The sequence below is a fragment of the Monodelphis domestica genome, chromosome 2 (genome assembly GCF_027887165.1).
Source record: "Monodelphis domestica isolate mMonDom1 chromosome 2, mMonDom1.pri, whole genome shotgun sequence".
NCBI lineage: Eukaryota > Metazoa > Chordata > Mammalia > Didelphimorphia > Didelphidae > Monodelphis > Monodelphis domestica.
Window position 1 is genome coordinate 61,156,929 of NC_077228.1, and position 15,852 is coordinate 61,172,780.

The 15,852-nt window shown below is 42.8% G+C and overlaps 2 protein-coding genes across 10 annotated transcripts in view; one reads left to right on the forward strand and one right to left on the reverse strand.

Moving 5' to 3' along the window:
* Positions 1-15,852, reverse strand: part of ILDR2 (immunoglobulin like domain containing receptor 2) — a 100,845-nt gene that overhangs the window by 52,295 nt on the left and 32,698 nt on the right. For all 4 annotated transcript variants that reach the window (XM_007480699.3, XM_056815484.1, XM_056815486.1 and 1 more), the window contains one exon: positions 14,372-14,491. In XM_007480699.3, the coding sequence (XP_007480761.2) occupies positions 14,372-14,491 (120 nt within the window). The remainder of the gene's footprint in view (positions 1-14,371; positions 14,492-15,852) is intronic.
* MAEL (maelstrom spermatogenic transposon silencer) overlaps positions 1-15,852 on the forward strand; it is an 82,853-nt gene that overhangs the window by 6,599 nt on the left and 60,402 nt on the right. For 4 of the 6 annotated variants that reach the window (XM_007480694.3, XM_007480696.3, XM_007480698.2 and 1 more), the window contains exon 2: positions 3,044-3,143. In XM_007480694.3, coding sequence (XP_007480756.2) covers positions 3,044-3,143 — 100 coding nt within the window. Of the gene's footprint in view, positions 1-884; positions 941-3,043; positions 3,144-15,852 lie in introns of those variants that run through there. The other 2 variants (XM_007480697.3, XM_056815487.1) reach the window with 1 other exon arrangement.

Genomic DNA, 15,852 nt, shown 5'->3' on the forward strand with positions numbered 1-15,852 from the left:
TGGGAGGATCCTGATTTTGTCACAGGGTCCCAGCCCCCAGCCGCAGCAAAGGGCCCATTCTGTGGAGACATTCCCAGAGCCCTCTCTTTCATGAGAAGTCAATTCAGCGAAATCCAGGGCACAGGTCACGTCGAACCCAAACTGCCCCCTTGAATAGCGGCAGCTGCTGGTCCCCTGCCTCCTCGCCTTCACACGTTTCCATTCTTTCCTTCAAGGGGCTGAGCTGATTCACAGATTCATGCTTCACAGCCAGGCCTGCCCAGCTCCCCCCCCCCTTGCAGACCCACTGCGGCCCCATCCCCCTTCCTTCTTAATACCAGGGAAAGTCGGCTACAATGAAATGCTGGGGCTGACCCAGCTGCTCTCCTTCATACCAGCGGTAACCACGGCAACGGCGGGGAGGGGAGGCTGCGCAGGCCTGTCATGAATGCTCACTAATTGAAGGCCAAGCTTCCTCCCACGGTGCTCAACAAGTGTAGCAAAAATAGGGAGAGGGGGATAAAGGATGAGTGCGGGAGGGGGAGGGGGCCTGGAAGGCCCAGCCAGGAGGCGGCCCCAAGAGGGCCCTGCGCCATCCCGGCAGCCCCTGGCCATTCCCACTGCCTGGCTGCTTCACGGACATCCTCACTGGACCAGGGGGTCTGATCCAGAAGCCACAGTGTGAAACTCTATGATCAGACACATCTATAAGCATATGGGGATTAAGGGACTTGCCCAGGGTCACCCAGCTACTAGGTGCCCAAGGTGGGGCTTGAATTTGGGCCTTGGCGACTCCAAAGGCTACCTCTGTTGAGGGACAACTAGGGGACCTGCCTGGCTAATAATGGCAGACTTCCTACAGCAGACTGTGCTCAGGCATTCACTGGATGCTCCAACAACCTCAGGAGAGAGATGCTGTTATGACCCCTGTGATACCCAGGAAAAAACTGAGCCAAAAGAGGTTAAGTGACTTGCCCAGGGGCACAGAGGGAGAAAGGATCTAAGGCCAGAACTGAAGGGAGCACTTCCTCACTCAGGCCACTGTACGGCCTGACTGCCTGTAACAACCACAGCAATAATAATATTATTATTACAGCAATAATAAAAGAAACCCTGCCCCACTGGCCCCTTGTCAGGCCTTAAAGTACTAGAGGAATGGGACTTGTTGCTCTTCCTATCACTGTTGTTGGCCTTAGCAAAGAAAACTTCTGGACAGGGATTAAAAAGAATCCTCCTTCTAGAAGTCTAGGGTGAGTCCCAGGAATTTGGCCGCCTTCAGTCTTGTCCTCCCCCAGGCTATAAGAAGAAATAAGAGGTTTTAGCAGAGTTAGCCCCATAGAAGGAAAGCACTTCAGTGTTTACTGTTACTGTGTGTGACACACAACGTACACAGCAAAGATCCCGAGACCGTGTGGGATCGGAGCAGAGCCTTGGATTTAAAGTCAGAGATGGTGGTTGGTTGTTTCAGTTGTGTCTGAGTCTTTGTGACCTCATTTGGGGTTTTCTTGGTAAAGCTAACCAGAGTGATTTACCATTTCCTTCTCCGGCTCATTTTACAGATGAAGAAACTGAGGCAAATAGCATTAAGTGACTTGCTCAGGGTCACACAGCTGTAAGTGTCTGAGGCCAGATTTGACCTCAGGAAGAGAAGTCTTCATGACTACAGGCCCAGTAATCTATCTATCCACTGTGCCACTTAGCTGCCCTAAAATCAGAGGACCCGAGTACAAATTCTGCCCCTATTGTTTACTGTCAGGATCTTGGGCAAGCCGTTTACAATTTCTTCAGCTGTATAAGGATGTAGGTTGACTAAAGTCCCCTAAAGTTCCTTCTAGCTCTTTATTGAGGCTTCTGAGTCAGGACAGGATCGCCAGTCACAGAGGACCAGGTTCTGTTTAGAAGCGCTCCCTCACCGGCACGGACCCATTCTCCGATCCAGGATAAGTGACTGCACCCCTTTGAGGAGCCTGGTTTTCCAGGTCCATAAACCACTGATAACACTTGCACCACATATTTCTCAAGGCCATAAGACTGTTGTAGAAAGTACTTTGTAAACCTTGACATGCTTTCTAAATGAGTGACATGGATACCCGTTATATTTGTGTGTGTGCATGTGACAGATACTGATAGATGTAGTGACTGACACGTGTTCATTGGAGTGTGGGCTCCCCACCCCCCAACAGTGTCAAATCACAACCGTCCCCAGTGCCTTAGCAGATGGTATCATGAGCTGCCAGTGCCAGAATCCATGGTTACCTGGGGGCCATCCCTATGGCGATAAGCCTGCCCACCTGAGAAGCCCCAGGCAGCACATAAGATTAATCTTAAGACAAGAAAGCCATCTTATCCGTTGCAGCCTTTTTCTTGGACTTGACATAGTTGGGTTTTTTTTTCCTTCACATGGTTTTAAAATACCTCATGGTTACCTCCAAACCAGGATGAGAGAGAGAGAGTGGAAATTCAGTGAGAGGTATACATGCATGCACACATAAACGTTTAATTATAGACATATACACATGTAAAGAAATAGAGAATTAAAAAAAACCTTATCTTCCATCTTAGAATCAATACTGTGTACAAGGCAGAAGAGTGGCACGGGCTAGGCAATGGGGTTAAATGACTTGCTCAGGGTCACACAGCTGGGAAGTGTCTGAGGACCTCTTGACTCTAGGCCTGGTTCTCAATCCATTGAGACACCCAGCTGCTCTGGAGAATATAGAATTTCTAAACAATGAAAAAAGGTACGAAATGATAAAAAAAAAATTCAAGCCATGGACAAGTTTAGGATCCTACATATAGATTATGGGTTCATCTGGCATCAAAGTTAATTTATTGGCTTAGCATCTATAAAGACCTATCAGGTCGAGAGACTAATCCCACTACTAGAAGGTTGCCTCCATGAGGGTAAGGATAAGGTCTGACCTAAACGTGTCTCCCTCAGGACTATAGCCACCCGGTATTTATTTTATCAATATTTGTTAAACTGAGTTGGGACTTTTGTCCAGGAATAGCATAAGTTTTTATCTTGTCTTATTATCTAACAGTTTCATTTGTGGAAAAACAGGAACAAGAGTTGGCACAGGATGAGAAGGTTTAGAGGGGCTGCGAGCTGCACATATGGAAAGACCTCAGTGAGATCAAGAATCCAGCAGAATACTGAAGAGGTGAGTCTTGCCTCTCAGAAACATCGTGATGTTATTCATCGAGGAACAGTCTGTGTCAGTCTCATTTCATGTCATCATTGTTCAAAAGGAGGCACCCCATATATACTTACTGATTTTAATTTAATAGTATTTTAAGACAACATTTTCTGAACTTATTTGCTAAGAGAATACTTTTTAGGGGGCAGTTACATGACTTGGTGGTTAGAGAACCAGATCCAAGACAGGAGGTCCTGTGTTCAAATGTGGCTTCAGATACTTCCTAGCTGTGTGACTGTGGGCAAGTCACTTAACCCCCATTGCTCAGTCCTTGCCACTCTTCTGCCTTGGAATCAATACACAGACTTAATTCTGAGGCAGGTCAGGTTTTATTTAAAGAAAAAATAGTACTTTTTCGATGTAAAAGGTTTTATTCAAACAATATATGTTGATTTGAGGGTAAAGTTGAATGAGGAAATTTTGAACCAAAACAAATGATATGAGAGATTAGTATGATGGAAGATGATGGCACACATTAGTACCAGGCACTAGATGTGAAGAGATGGTGAAAGATGTTCATGCCAAATATGGAGCGTTTGAATGGAGGGGATGGCAATGTATGTGTCACACACTGGGTATGAGGGGAGTAGATGTATATATCATACACAGGGCATAAAATGGTAGAGATAGGAAGTGTCAGGCCCAATGTATGAGTGGGAAGACTGTGGGTGGGGATTAAACACAGACTGAGGCAAATTCATAATGTCTATGGATGTTTACTTGGATTTGACATAAGATATGACAAGGAGCAGTAGGGGTGTGTGGGGCGGGGAGGGAGAAGGGAGGGAAAGAGGGAGAACCACAGTATAAAAGAAGATAGTGGGATCATGGGACTATGGGGGAACAGGAGGGAAAGATGGGATGACATGGCAAGATGGAGACTGTACATTGGTGTGCAAAAGCAGTTGTAGACTTTTGCCTCCAGAAATAGGATGAGAAAAACCCAGCGCCATGAGGAAGATTTTCCTTCCCAAGTGGCCACTCTCTGCTGACCCTGCTAGCATCACAAATTTCTCATGAAACCCTCTAGTCAGAGCAGATAAATTGGGGTTCACTGAATCCAGTTTGGTTATTAATGCTTCAAGCATACCATACTATACATGAAGACACTTTTTTCATGATACCAAATTACTGCTCTAAGGGAATTGGGAATGCTAGGCTGTAAAAGACAAAATAGGTAATTTGCTGCCAGTGGCCCCCCAGACTTGGTGGTGGCAGGAAGGGGAGAGATAGGAGAGCCCCATGGAACAAACCTGGGAGTCTGAGGCCCTCCATTGATGGTAGATGATCATGGTCTGATTTGACTGAGGGCAGCTCTCCTCACCATCTCCTGTCTCTTCTCTTGGGGGGCTCTGGGAACTATCTCATTAGCCTGAAGATCTAAGGGAAGGGCTGGCCCCCTTTAGTGAGATGAGTGAAGGTGGGAAGGAAGAGGAGGATCTCCTTGTTTCCATCACCTCTGATCTGATCAATATGTCTGTGTTAGAGTCTGGGTCACAAGGCCTTTCTAGAGCAGAGAGCTCCAAAGCCCAATCAGATGTTCCAAAAAGAGTACTAGGACTTATTTGGAGAGTGTGGCTCTGTAATTAATTCCTTCTCTCTCCTCTGCCAGCAGTCAACTTTCCCTTTCTTCTCCCCCAGTCTCTTTCCCCCCTCCTCTCAGTTTTGTCAATCTAAGGGAAAACCAGCATCAGCCACTCTCTGAGATCAAAGTTTGAGCAAGGCAACAAAGACCTCCGAGGAGGCTGTTGCCATGGGAACTCTCCTAGCCGAGGCCTTTTAAATCTGCAAATCTCCTTTGTTTGCATCAGTGGGACTGGGGCTGGCAAATAAAAAGAGAAGGGGGGCACCTTGGCAACAAGTCGCCTTTCTAAACAGCAGGAAATAAGAGTAACGGGGGTGGGAGGTGGGGATAAGGATTCACAGGGAAGCAGGAGCAGCCCATGGGTGGTAGGGAAGAAGTATCTGGTTCCAGGAAAGAAGCTCTCAGATGGAAGCCATGGGGGGGGGGGTACAAACAGAACCTTGGAGAGCCTCTCCTTGCCAAAAGCTGCTCATTGATTGCTTATGGTGTCCTTGATGGATTTTAATATTAATGGGCAGAAAGGCTTACTTTAGATCTGAAAGGCACTACCTAGAATTACAAATGGATCAAATTTGGAGGAAATTTTTAAAAAAGTAGTTGGCGAGTGCAGGGGAGACAGAGAGACAGAGAAAGAGATGGGGGGGCACACACATAGAAGAGAGAGAAGCTACAAGGTAAACACAGAAATATTCCTCCAGTACTGTATTCATGTGGTACAGTCTGTTCTAGCCTAGTTTCTGTTTATAAGGATTTAGAATGTTCATGCTTATGGGATAGGATTGAACTGTCCTGAATAGATGCTGTATTCTAAGTCAGTCAACCAATAAACATTTATTAAGTATCTTCTATGTGCTAAGTCCTGGGTATAAGAAAAAGGCAAAAGATTGTTCCTAACCCTCAAGTAACTCATAATCTAATGTGGGGGTTGGGGTGAAGACAACTTTTTAAAATAAAAAATGGAGAGAGAGAGAGAGAGAGATAAATAGAGACAGAGACACAGAGAGAGAGAGAGAGAGACAGAGACAGAGAGAGAATGTGTGTGTGTGTTAGCTACAGAATGCATGATGAAATATAGAGCTGGGTATAAAATGAAGTGAGCTAGCCTGGACTCCCTCCTTAAATGAAGGATCTGGAAGGGGGTTCTACACTTTTCATGGGGGGGGGCCCAGAGCTACTAAAGAAGTGAATTTTGGGGGCTTTTAGGATGTTGAGTTTCTGGAGGGCTTGATAAAGGTCTATAGAATTATATCAGATGGGAACTGATAAAGAAGAACCATATTTGCCCATAAGGAACTGTATTGCCCTTCTAGATGGGTTCATTTTTGTAAACTGGGGATCTTTTCAGCGAGGGGGTAGAATTACTGGCCTGGAGAGAAGAGCTGTCTGAAATGAAATGGGTAGTGGGTTCTCCTTCACTAGAAGTGCCCAAGTAGAGGCTGGATAACCACTTCTTGGAGATGGGATGTATGCTTTGAGTAAGGTTGCACTGTCTGACCTCTGAGGTCATAATAGAATGACCCTGAAAGAATATAAGCTCCTCAAGGGCAGGGACTGGCCTTTAGACCTAGTGTCTAGCATAGAATAGCATAATAAGTGGTTAGTAAATGTTCGATTGATTGAGGTCTCATGTAACTCTTAAATTCCATTATTATGAGTTATCTAGTCCATCCTCCATATGTTCCTATTTTTTATTGAGAGTATTTCTGTCCTTCCAATAATCCAGGCTCATAACCTTGGAACCTTCTTTGACTCTTCCCTCTGTCTCATCTTCCATATCCAATAAGTTGCAAAGTATCATTAAATCCACCAGCACTTAGCAGAATGCCTGGCACACAGTAAGAACTTAATCAATGTTTACTGAATAATGACTCTGGCATCACTCTACATTCATGCAGCCATTGTGCTAATTCAGACCTTTGTCCCTTGACTCTCTACTGGAATACTACAAAATAGCCTTTGAATTGGCCTCCTTGTCTCCACTTGCTCCCTTATCCAAGCCATCTTGCATTCAGCTGTCAAAATAATCTTCCAATGGCACACATCTAATTACATCCATCACTGCCATGATCAAAAACCTTCAGTGACTAAAGTGAAAGCACACTTCTTGGCCTGGTGTTGGATCACTTTCTGGTTTCCACAAAGCTCCAGCCTGAACTCAGAGCACTGCCCTTCTTATGATATCCTCATAGTTAAGGGCAGGATGTGGATGGTAAACCAACAAAGGAGTCTGATGAATACTTTGAAAGAAAGGAGCCAGAAGCAGCTAGGTAGCTCAGTGGTAGGCCCAGAGAGGACCTGGGTTCAAATGTGGCCTCAGATACTTCCTAGTGGTATGACCCTGGATAAGCCACTTAATCCATACTGCCTAGCCCTTACCACTCTTCTGCTTTAGAACTTATACACAGTATTGATTGTAACATGGAAGGTAAGGGTTTTAAAGTAAAAGTCAAAGAAAAAAAGGAGATAATTCTTTAGTTACATCATCTTTCCTTTCCTTCCTTCCTCCTTCAGCTAGAAATTGTCTGAGGCTACATTTGAACCTAGGACTTCCCATCTCTAAACCTGCTTTTCTATCCATGGAGTTATCTAGCTGCCTCCTGCCTTTTTCTTTCAAACTACTCATCAGTTTCCTTTGTTGGTTCACCATCCATGTCCTGTCCCAACTATGAAGAAATCCTAAGATCCCTCTTCTCTTTGCACACTTCTATTTTAGTGGCTGCCCAAGTTCCCATAAGTTTAACAGCCATTTCTGTGAAGTTGACTCCCAGATCTACATATCCAAACCTAGGCTCTAATCTCACATTATCTCCTGGACAATGCTAACTGGATGTTTTGTGGGCATCTCAAAATACATGCCCAAAGCAAAGCTCATCTTCTTTCTTCTCATATCATGCCTTGTTTCTGTTAAGGCACCATCATCTTTTTCATCTCTCAGGGTTGCAAACTTGCAATCATCCTCAGCATCTCATTCTCCTTTACCCCACATAGTCAAGTCTTAATGATTTTTATTTCCACATTTGTCTCTCCTATTCTATCTCTTTAAAAGCCAGTATCCTAGTCAATCCTTATCGCCTCTTACCTGGATGCCTGCAATAGCTTCTCACCTCAATCTCACCCTTTCTAGACTATCCTTCACAAAGTGCCCAAGTGACTTCTGTGAGGCACAGATCTGATCATATCACTTCCCTGCTCAGTAAATTCTAATGGCTCATATACAAACTCTCTCACTGATATTTCCAGTCCTACGTAGCCTGGCTTCCAAATTGCCTTTCTAAGCTAATATATTATTCCCCCATCACATGCTTTATTGTCTGACTGCAGGGCCTTTTGTGCTGTTCCTCTCTATGGTGTATCACTTCCCATTTCTGTGCTCTGCTCTGGTTGTGCTCCCATGCTTGTGATGTACTCCCTCTTCACCTCTACCTCTTAGTACCCCTAATTTCCTTAAACTTCCTACCTGAAGCCTTTCCTGATTCCTCAGCTACTAATGCCTCCCCTCAAAAACTATCTTGCATCTATTTTGCATACATTCATGTACATATGTTGTTTTTTTTTAGATAAAATGTAAACTTCTTGCAGACAAGCCTTCTTCATTTTTGCTTTTAGTTCCCCTGTGTGTGGCATATAGGAAGTATTTAACAAATGTTCTTCAGTTGACTGATAATCCTTTTATCCAATATCCATCTTCTCTAATGTCAACTTAGTTTGAGAGTCCTTTAAAAAAATCCTGCCCCATGGAGTATTCAAAGAGAGGAAGTGAGGTCCATTGAATTTAGTGAAAAGATATATACATGTCGAAAGGATTTCTCTGAAGTTTAAAAATAAAAATTACAGCTTGGGTCTAAAATGGTAAAGTCCTTTGTCTTGCCAGCTGGAACCATCCCAGAGAACTTTATTTCTAACCCAACAGTGGCACAGTTCCAGGATATAAAGGCTAGTCCCTGCTCACTGATTCCCAGCCTCCATCCCTAATCCCAGAGAAACAGACCTCTGTTGGCACAGCCCTATGACCTCAAATGCCTCTCTAATTAATGGCAAGGCACTTTTTATTCCAAAGCACCCTCAGCGTTGTTTAGTTCCCACCAAAGAGGACCTTCTTTCTCATTTCTTCACTTATTAGTTTGTTTCTGACCCCTTCCTCTCCCAAGAAGCATCCATAACAGTTTGGAGTACAGTATATACTTAAGTTTGGAATTTATTAATGAGGTAGAAGCCTTGTAAGACTTGGGAGGAACATGATAAGAACAATTTTAGAACCAATTTATTTTATTAAATTTGCAGTAAGTGCTGAAGCCAGTAGCTATGAATAGCTTTACAAAGAAAAGAAGAAAACCTAAAAGGTACCCAGAGGTAAAGAGCAATGACTATATCCTTTATAAGTTCTATGAAGAAGCAAGAATACTGGGGATCTATAATATGTTGTTGTTGTTGATGATGAAAGATTAAAGATACACAGTTGGGAGAAATCTCAGTAGTCATCTATTCCAACCTCTGTCTGAACAAGAGTTTTATCTAGGTTTGGAATTAGAGACTTGAGTCCATGTAATCAGGGGCCAATCACTTAACAATTCTGGGCCTCAGTTTCTTCATCTATATAATGAGTGTTGAATTCAGGGTCTCTCCCAATTCTATACCAGAATCTCTCTTATATAATCATAGAGTCTCTGAAGACCTCCAATAATGAAAAAATGAATGCCTTTCAAGGAAACCAAATCCACTTTGAGATACCTCTCAACCCTAGGAAATAAGTCTTTATATAAAGTCAAACTTCACTTCTCTATAAATTCTCCCCATGGCTTCTACCTTTGTTTTGTGGGGCCACGAAAACAAATCCCTCCTCTACTTGAGAGCTGCTCTCACACTGCAGTTATCATTTCCTTCTCAAGTCTGCTCCTCATTAGGCCAAGCATGCCCACTCCCCCAGATGATCTTTGCTTGGCATAGTCTCCAGGCTCTTAGGGATTTTAGTCACGTTCTTACTGAAATCTTTTTAGAGGTTGTTGATTCTGGAATCAAATATATTATTCTCCTCAGCTTTGTTATCATCTATAAATTTATAATAATTCCTTTTGTTTTTATATCATATTCATTTCCAAATATATCTACCCTCCTCCCTTGCCCAGGTAGCCATTCCCTATAACAGAGATTTTTAAAAAGAAGAGAGCAGTTCAGCAAAACCAACATTATATCAACAGCATAAACAGTACTTGAAGTATTCTACATCAGTATTCCCTGAGGTGTGCAGTAAAAGGAGGATCTCTGTTTTATCTCTTAGTAGAAGTGAGAAAAATGTCTGAAGTAGAGAAGGCTAGCTGAAGAGCTTGGGATGAGAGGGTCTATTTTCTCAACCCTTCTCAGAATCCAGACTTGTACATTAGAATTATAAGTTTTTGTTTCATTATATTGTTCTTTCCATTTATATTATTGTTGTTTAGTTTTATTGTTTAGTTGTTTTCAGTTGTGTCTAAATCTTCATGACCACTTTTGGTGTTTTCTTGGCAGTTATACTCAATTGGTTTGTCATTTGCTTCTCCAGCTCATTTTATAGATGAGAAAATGGAGGGAAGTGACTTACCCAGGGTCACACAGCTAGTAAGTGTCCAAGGCCAGATTTAAACTCAGGTCTCCCTGACTTTAGCACTCTGTCTATCCATTGAGCCATTTTGTTGCCCAATACTTTGATTCTAAATCAAAAGCTTTTGTTATAAAATCACACTAATGCCTCTTGATTAAATCAGTCAGCTCATCAATATTGTTGATACTTTTTTTATGTGATCTGGTGATCCATCTGCTGAAGGCCCCACGTCCTACTTTGTTCTTAGCATGGAGGTCAAATCCCTGGAGATTAACTTCCCACTTGGCAAAGCAGTCAGGTACCCTGGTTGGGAAGTAAGAATTGCTCAAGGATCATCTACTTTTTGATGCTTGTTTTCTGTAGAAATGAAATATTTCAGATTTTTCTTTTAGGTATAAGATTTTGAGCTATAAGGAAATGATCTAGTTCAACTCTTAATTTGTAGATGTAGGAACTGAGGCCAAGAGAGTTAGGTGATTTATTCAATGTAAGTAGCAGGAGCAGCATTTGAACACATCCTTTGATCCTAATGCCTCTTGAAATCAATCAGTCATCAATCAATCAACAAAAATTTATAAAGTATCGACTATGTTCCAGGCACTGTGCTAGGCACCAGAGAGAGATACAAAGAACGAAAAAGTTTTAGCTCTCCGTACATAACTGTAGTCCAACAGATCTGAAGGAGAAGCATTGTGCCTAAGGGACCCCATGTACTTGGAGAATTCCTGCTTGCGAAAGGCAACAGAAGCAACTAGTATTTTCTTTGAAAAGTTTGCAAAATCAATTTTTAGCCTCCTAGATGTCTAAAGTAGATGCATATACCCAAAATGGATTTTATTTCCCTTAATGTTTGGGCAGAGTCAGGCCAAATAATTAAAGATTGGGCCTCCACTGGGTTACCATCTGTCAGAGGCAAAACATGCCATTTGATGGGTCCCATAATCATATGATAGAGTAGGAGTGATAAAAACCAGAGCAACCCCTTTCTATAGCCCAGGGCTGGACCAAAGATGGTGTTTAATAAATATGCATTGACCCCTAGGCTTACAAAACCTTTTCTTCACAGTAAATCTCCAAGGTAGGCATTGCATGCATTCATCATCATTGTCACCATCATCATCATCAACATCCTTAGGAGGCAGCATGGAAGAGTGCCCAAGTGTCTTGAACTTAAAGTCAGCAGAGGCTGTGGTTCATCTCTCCCCTTGTACCTGCCCTTTCCATGGTCTGTGGGCCAGACACGTCACCTTTTGAGGCCTTCTGGTCCACATTTGTAAAATGCAGTTAATTTGAGCAACTTCCTCCATGGGGTTGTTGTAGGGATCCTCATGAAGCAATGCATGGAGACTGCCATTCACACTTGAAATTGTATGCAAATATCATCTACATTTATTATTTGTTGTAATTATTAGCATTATTCCAGTTTTATGGGCAGAGAAACTAAAGCTCAGAGGAACTGAGTATTTTCCCAGAGCAAAAGTTAGTTATTCTACCAGGCTTTTCTCAACTCCATTATAGTGCCCTCAGGCCCAGGGAAGGAAAGAGACTTATTTCCCCCAAATCACTAGGGTATTATTAGGTGTCAGAGTCAGGAATTCAATTCAGGTTTTCTCTACAAGTCCAAAGCTTAGTTGAGATCAGAATTTTCAGGTGTTAAAAACACATATCTTATTAAAAGACATTTTTAAAAATTGTCCTCCTTGCAACCAGCCCTCCGCATTTAACGAGCTCATTGAACAATGCATATTTATTAAATATTTCCTCTGGTTCAGGCCCTGGGCTATAAAAAGGGGTTACCTTGGCTCTTATCACTTCTGCTCTGTCCTGTGAGCTCATTGAGTGAGGTGTCTATTTACCTTAGCTACCTTTATTCTGAACACTGATCAGATCACAGGTCTGACATTTATTCTTATCTTATGTAGATGCTGACACTAAATATATTAGAACCCTTGGCCAATAGAAACTTGAGAAGGGACTCTGGAATTCACCCTGTCTCAGCCCTTTACTTGATAAATGAGGGGTGAAAGTTTATAAGTTTGGGGAAGCTAGGTGTCGTAATGGATAGAACACAAGGTCTGCTGTTAGGAGGACCTGGGTTCAAATTTGACTTGTATACTTCCTAGCTGTGTGACTCTGGAAAAGTCACTTAATCCCATTTGCCTAGTCCTTGCCCTTCTGCCTTAGAGCTGTTACTAAGTCAGAAAGTAAGAGTTTAAAAAAAAAGTTTATAAACTCAAGATCATGCAGTTAACAAATAGCAACCCTTGGATTTGAACTGAGTTCTTTTGCTTTGAGTCCAGTGCTCTGGAGCTCCCTCAGTATGTTCTTTTCCAGTTTAATCAAGGCTAAGACTGCTTTCAGTTGCACCTCTTTCCTCCCATCACCTACTAATCATTGCATCCAAGCCATCCTTTCTCCCACCTCTCAGATGCTGACACATTTTCCTCCTGTTTGTTGGAACCACACTGAAAATAGCATCTTCCCACAAGTTGCTTTTTATATGTTTTGACCCACAAGTTGCTTTTTATATGTTTTGATCCAGAGAAGTGTCCTTCATGTACTTCAGCACATCCTCAGATGACATGGCTTCTCCCGTTATATGTTATTTCTCAAGAGTTTGTAGGGCATCTTGGTCCAAAGTATTTAAAGTGACCTCTACCTTGCATAGGCAATTACTTTTCTGCAAATAACCATACTGGGCAAATAACTGTGTCCACAATTAGCGAATTGCCAGCCCAAAGAGCCACTTATCCTTTCAAACTTGGCTTTTATATTTGTATGATTGAACAGAAATTCATCTCTTTTTTTCCTTTTCTGGTTTAAAGATTCATAGCTGTTTCCCACTCTCATTTCCCAGGGGTGTCTTACAACACCAGCAGAAGACTTCCATTTTTGTCTTTCCCTTTAAACGTGTTGTATTTTTATTCATGCAAACAGTGGCAACTAGAGTTTGCATTTCTTGAGAACCTTTCATTCTCCAATGTTTAAGCACATTATAAATGCAAACTAATTCAACCTTCTAGGAAAATCAGCCATTATCAGCATTATTCCACTTGACAAATGGGAAAGTGTGAGGAAAAAGGGACCAGAATCCCAGAACAAGTCATGGAATACTGAATATCAGCAGTGGCCTCTTCCTCCAGCAATTTCTTTTTCCAGCAATGAATATCAACTTCCCAAATACATCTGCTTTCCAAAGTAGATGCCCTTCAGAATTACACTATCACCTGATTTTTCCTTTTAGTTTTTCTTAAATAACTAAAGTTGATGAAAATATAATTTCTCTAGTATGATCCCTCCTTGAGACCATGTGTTGGTTACTGCCTTTGTTTCCAATATTAAAGTAGTTTGCTTTAAAAAAAAAAAAAACCTTCATACATTTTTCCTCTTTCTCAGTGGCATACATCCTCAGCTTGTGTATTGAGGCAAAAAAGGCAAAATTCATTTATATTCACAAAGAGAATTCCATGTATTTGTTCTGCAGGGAAGTCAAACTCTCCCAGGTAGTGTCAGTCAGTTCCACCCTTTTCCTTGGGGAATTGGTAAGTTGATACCAGCTCCCCAAAACAACCAACTAATTATTATCTGTCTCTGACATCCAAGCTCTGCGACCTTCCTACCTTTATGATTCTCTTAGGTGGAAATGAACTAGATGGGGAAAACATTCCTCATGTCTTAAGAGAGACTGAAATACCAAATTTGTTTTCATTTCAGTGGTCTCGGCCTTACTTCAAAGCTCCTTCTCCTCTGTTTCCTTAACACTATGTAGTATAGGAAAAAGGACAAGTGGAAACAGAGACGGCGGGGGGGGGGGGGGGAGGAGGAGAAAGTAGAAAATGAAGCTAGAAAGCAGAACCACTTGGGTTAATGCTGAAAGCAGGTGATAACCTCGAGCAGAGAGGGCAGCCAGCACTTGAATGCAGGCATGTCTAGATGGAGAATAAATGATCTACCCAGATGTCTGTGGAGAAAGGGGGGACCCAGCAAGGGCCTTCTAGGCAGGGCCAGAACCAGGGAATGGTTTTTACTCACCCAGCACAAGGAGTTCCACCGAGTCCTCGTTCTTGCCTTCCACATCATCAGGGGTGGTGACTATACAGTAATAGAGGCCACTGTCTCCCCACATGACTTTCCCAATCTTGAGCTCTGCACCTGCCCACAAAAACAAGGAGAGCCATAGGAACACAGAAGTCCTTTGAGAGGTGCATCCAGCCCCTTCATTTTTGCAGATGAGGAGCCCGAGACCCACAAAGGTGGCATGTCAGTGGCAGAGCAGGTCAAGAAGCCAGGGTTTGGGGTAACTAGGTACTACAGTGGATAGGGTGCCAGGCCTGGGGGTTGCAAGTTCAAATCTGACCTCAGACACTTCCTAATGTGACACTGGGAAAGTCATTTAACCCAGATTACCTAGCCCTTGCCTCCCATCTGTCTTAGAAATGATACTAAGATAGAAGGTAAGGGTTTAAGGCAGGAAAAAAAGCCAGGATTCTTGAATTGTTGGCCCTGGGCTCTTTCCACTATACTCCAAGAACTCAGGCCTGAGAACCACTGAAGACAAGCTAGGAGAGAGAACTTGAGAAGGTCTAGAACCATGTTGGTAAACCTATGGCATGCATGCCAGAGGAGGCTGCTTTCTTCCCCCTCTCCACCACACCTGAAGACATTTCTCCCCTATCCCGCCCCTCTGCTCAACAACTAATGGGAGTGCTTTCTCCCTCCCGGGTAAGAGGGTGGCTCCAATGCAGTGTGAGGGTGCAATTTGGGCACTCAGTCTTTAAAAGGTTTGCCATCACTGGCCTAGAAATTGGCCTTTTCTTTCCTACTATTCTCTACCTGTTCTCCCTAAGTGTACCAACTTCTTATAGCCCTTAACCTCCTCTTCATTAAAAAAGTCTGTGGAAAACTGGGGTAGTGTGCCTCCAGGAGAAGTGCTGTATTCTAAGACATACTTACGTCCCCTCTTTTTCTCTTCCATGAACGGATATCTTCCTTCCACCCTGCTAGACACACAGAATTGCTTATCCTACCTTAGAGAGCCTAGGGGCTAAGTAGTTTGCTACCTCATAGTACAGTCCTACCAGGCAAAGATAATGTCAGATTTGGGAGGTATTCTTTGGAGAATGTTGATGTTTGGGATAGTCTCCGAGATCCCTGTGTCAGCCCTGATCCTCCAAGTCTAGCCTTACGAAAGAAATTAAGTTCAAGAAGAAGGAGATAAGGCTATCAGGTCTTATATTTAGGATTGAAAAGGGCCTTAGAGATATTTAGGACCTTTGAGAACTTAAAACAAACAGCACCCCCTCCCCTTTTAGAGGTTGTAACTTGATGAAAGTTACACATTTACTGCTTTGGACCCAGGTTCGCTGACTCCAGATCTAGTACCACTAGTACCAGTTAATATGCAAAACCCTTCTCCCAGAGGCAGAAGCAATTTATCAAACTCTGCCATTTAAAGGAAGGAACACCAGGAGTATGTGAGTATACAGCTTGATGTTTAGCAAAGGTGGGAAGTC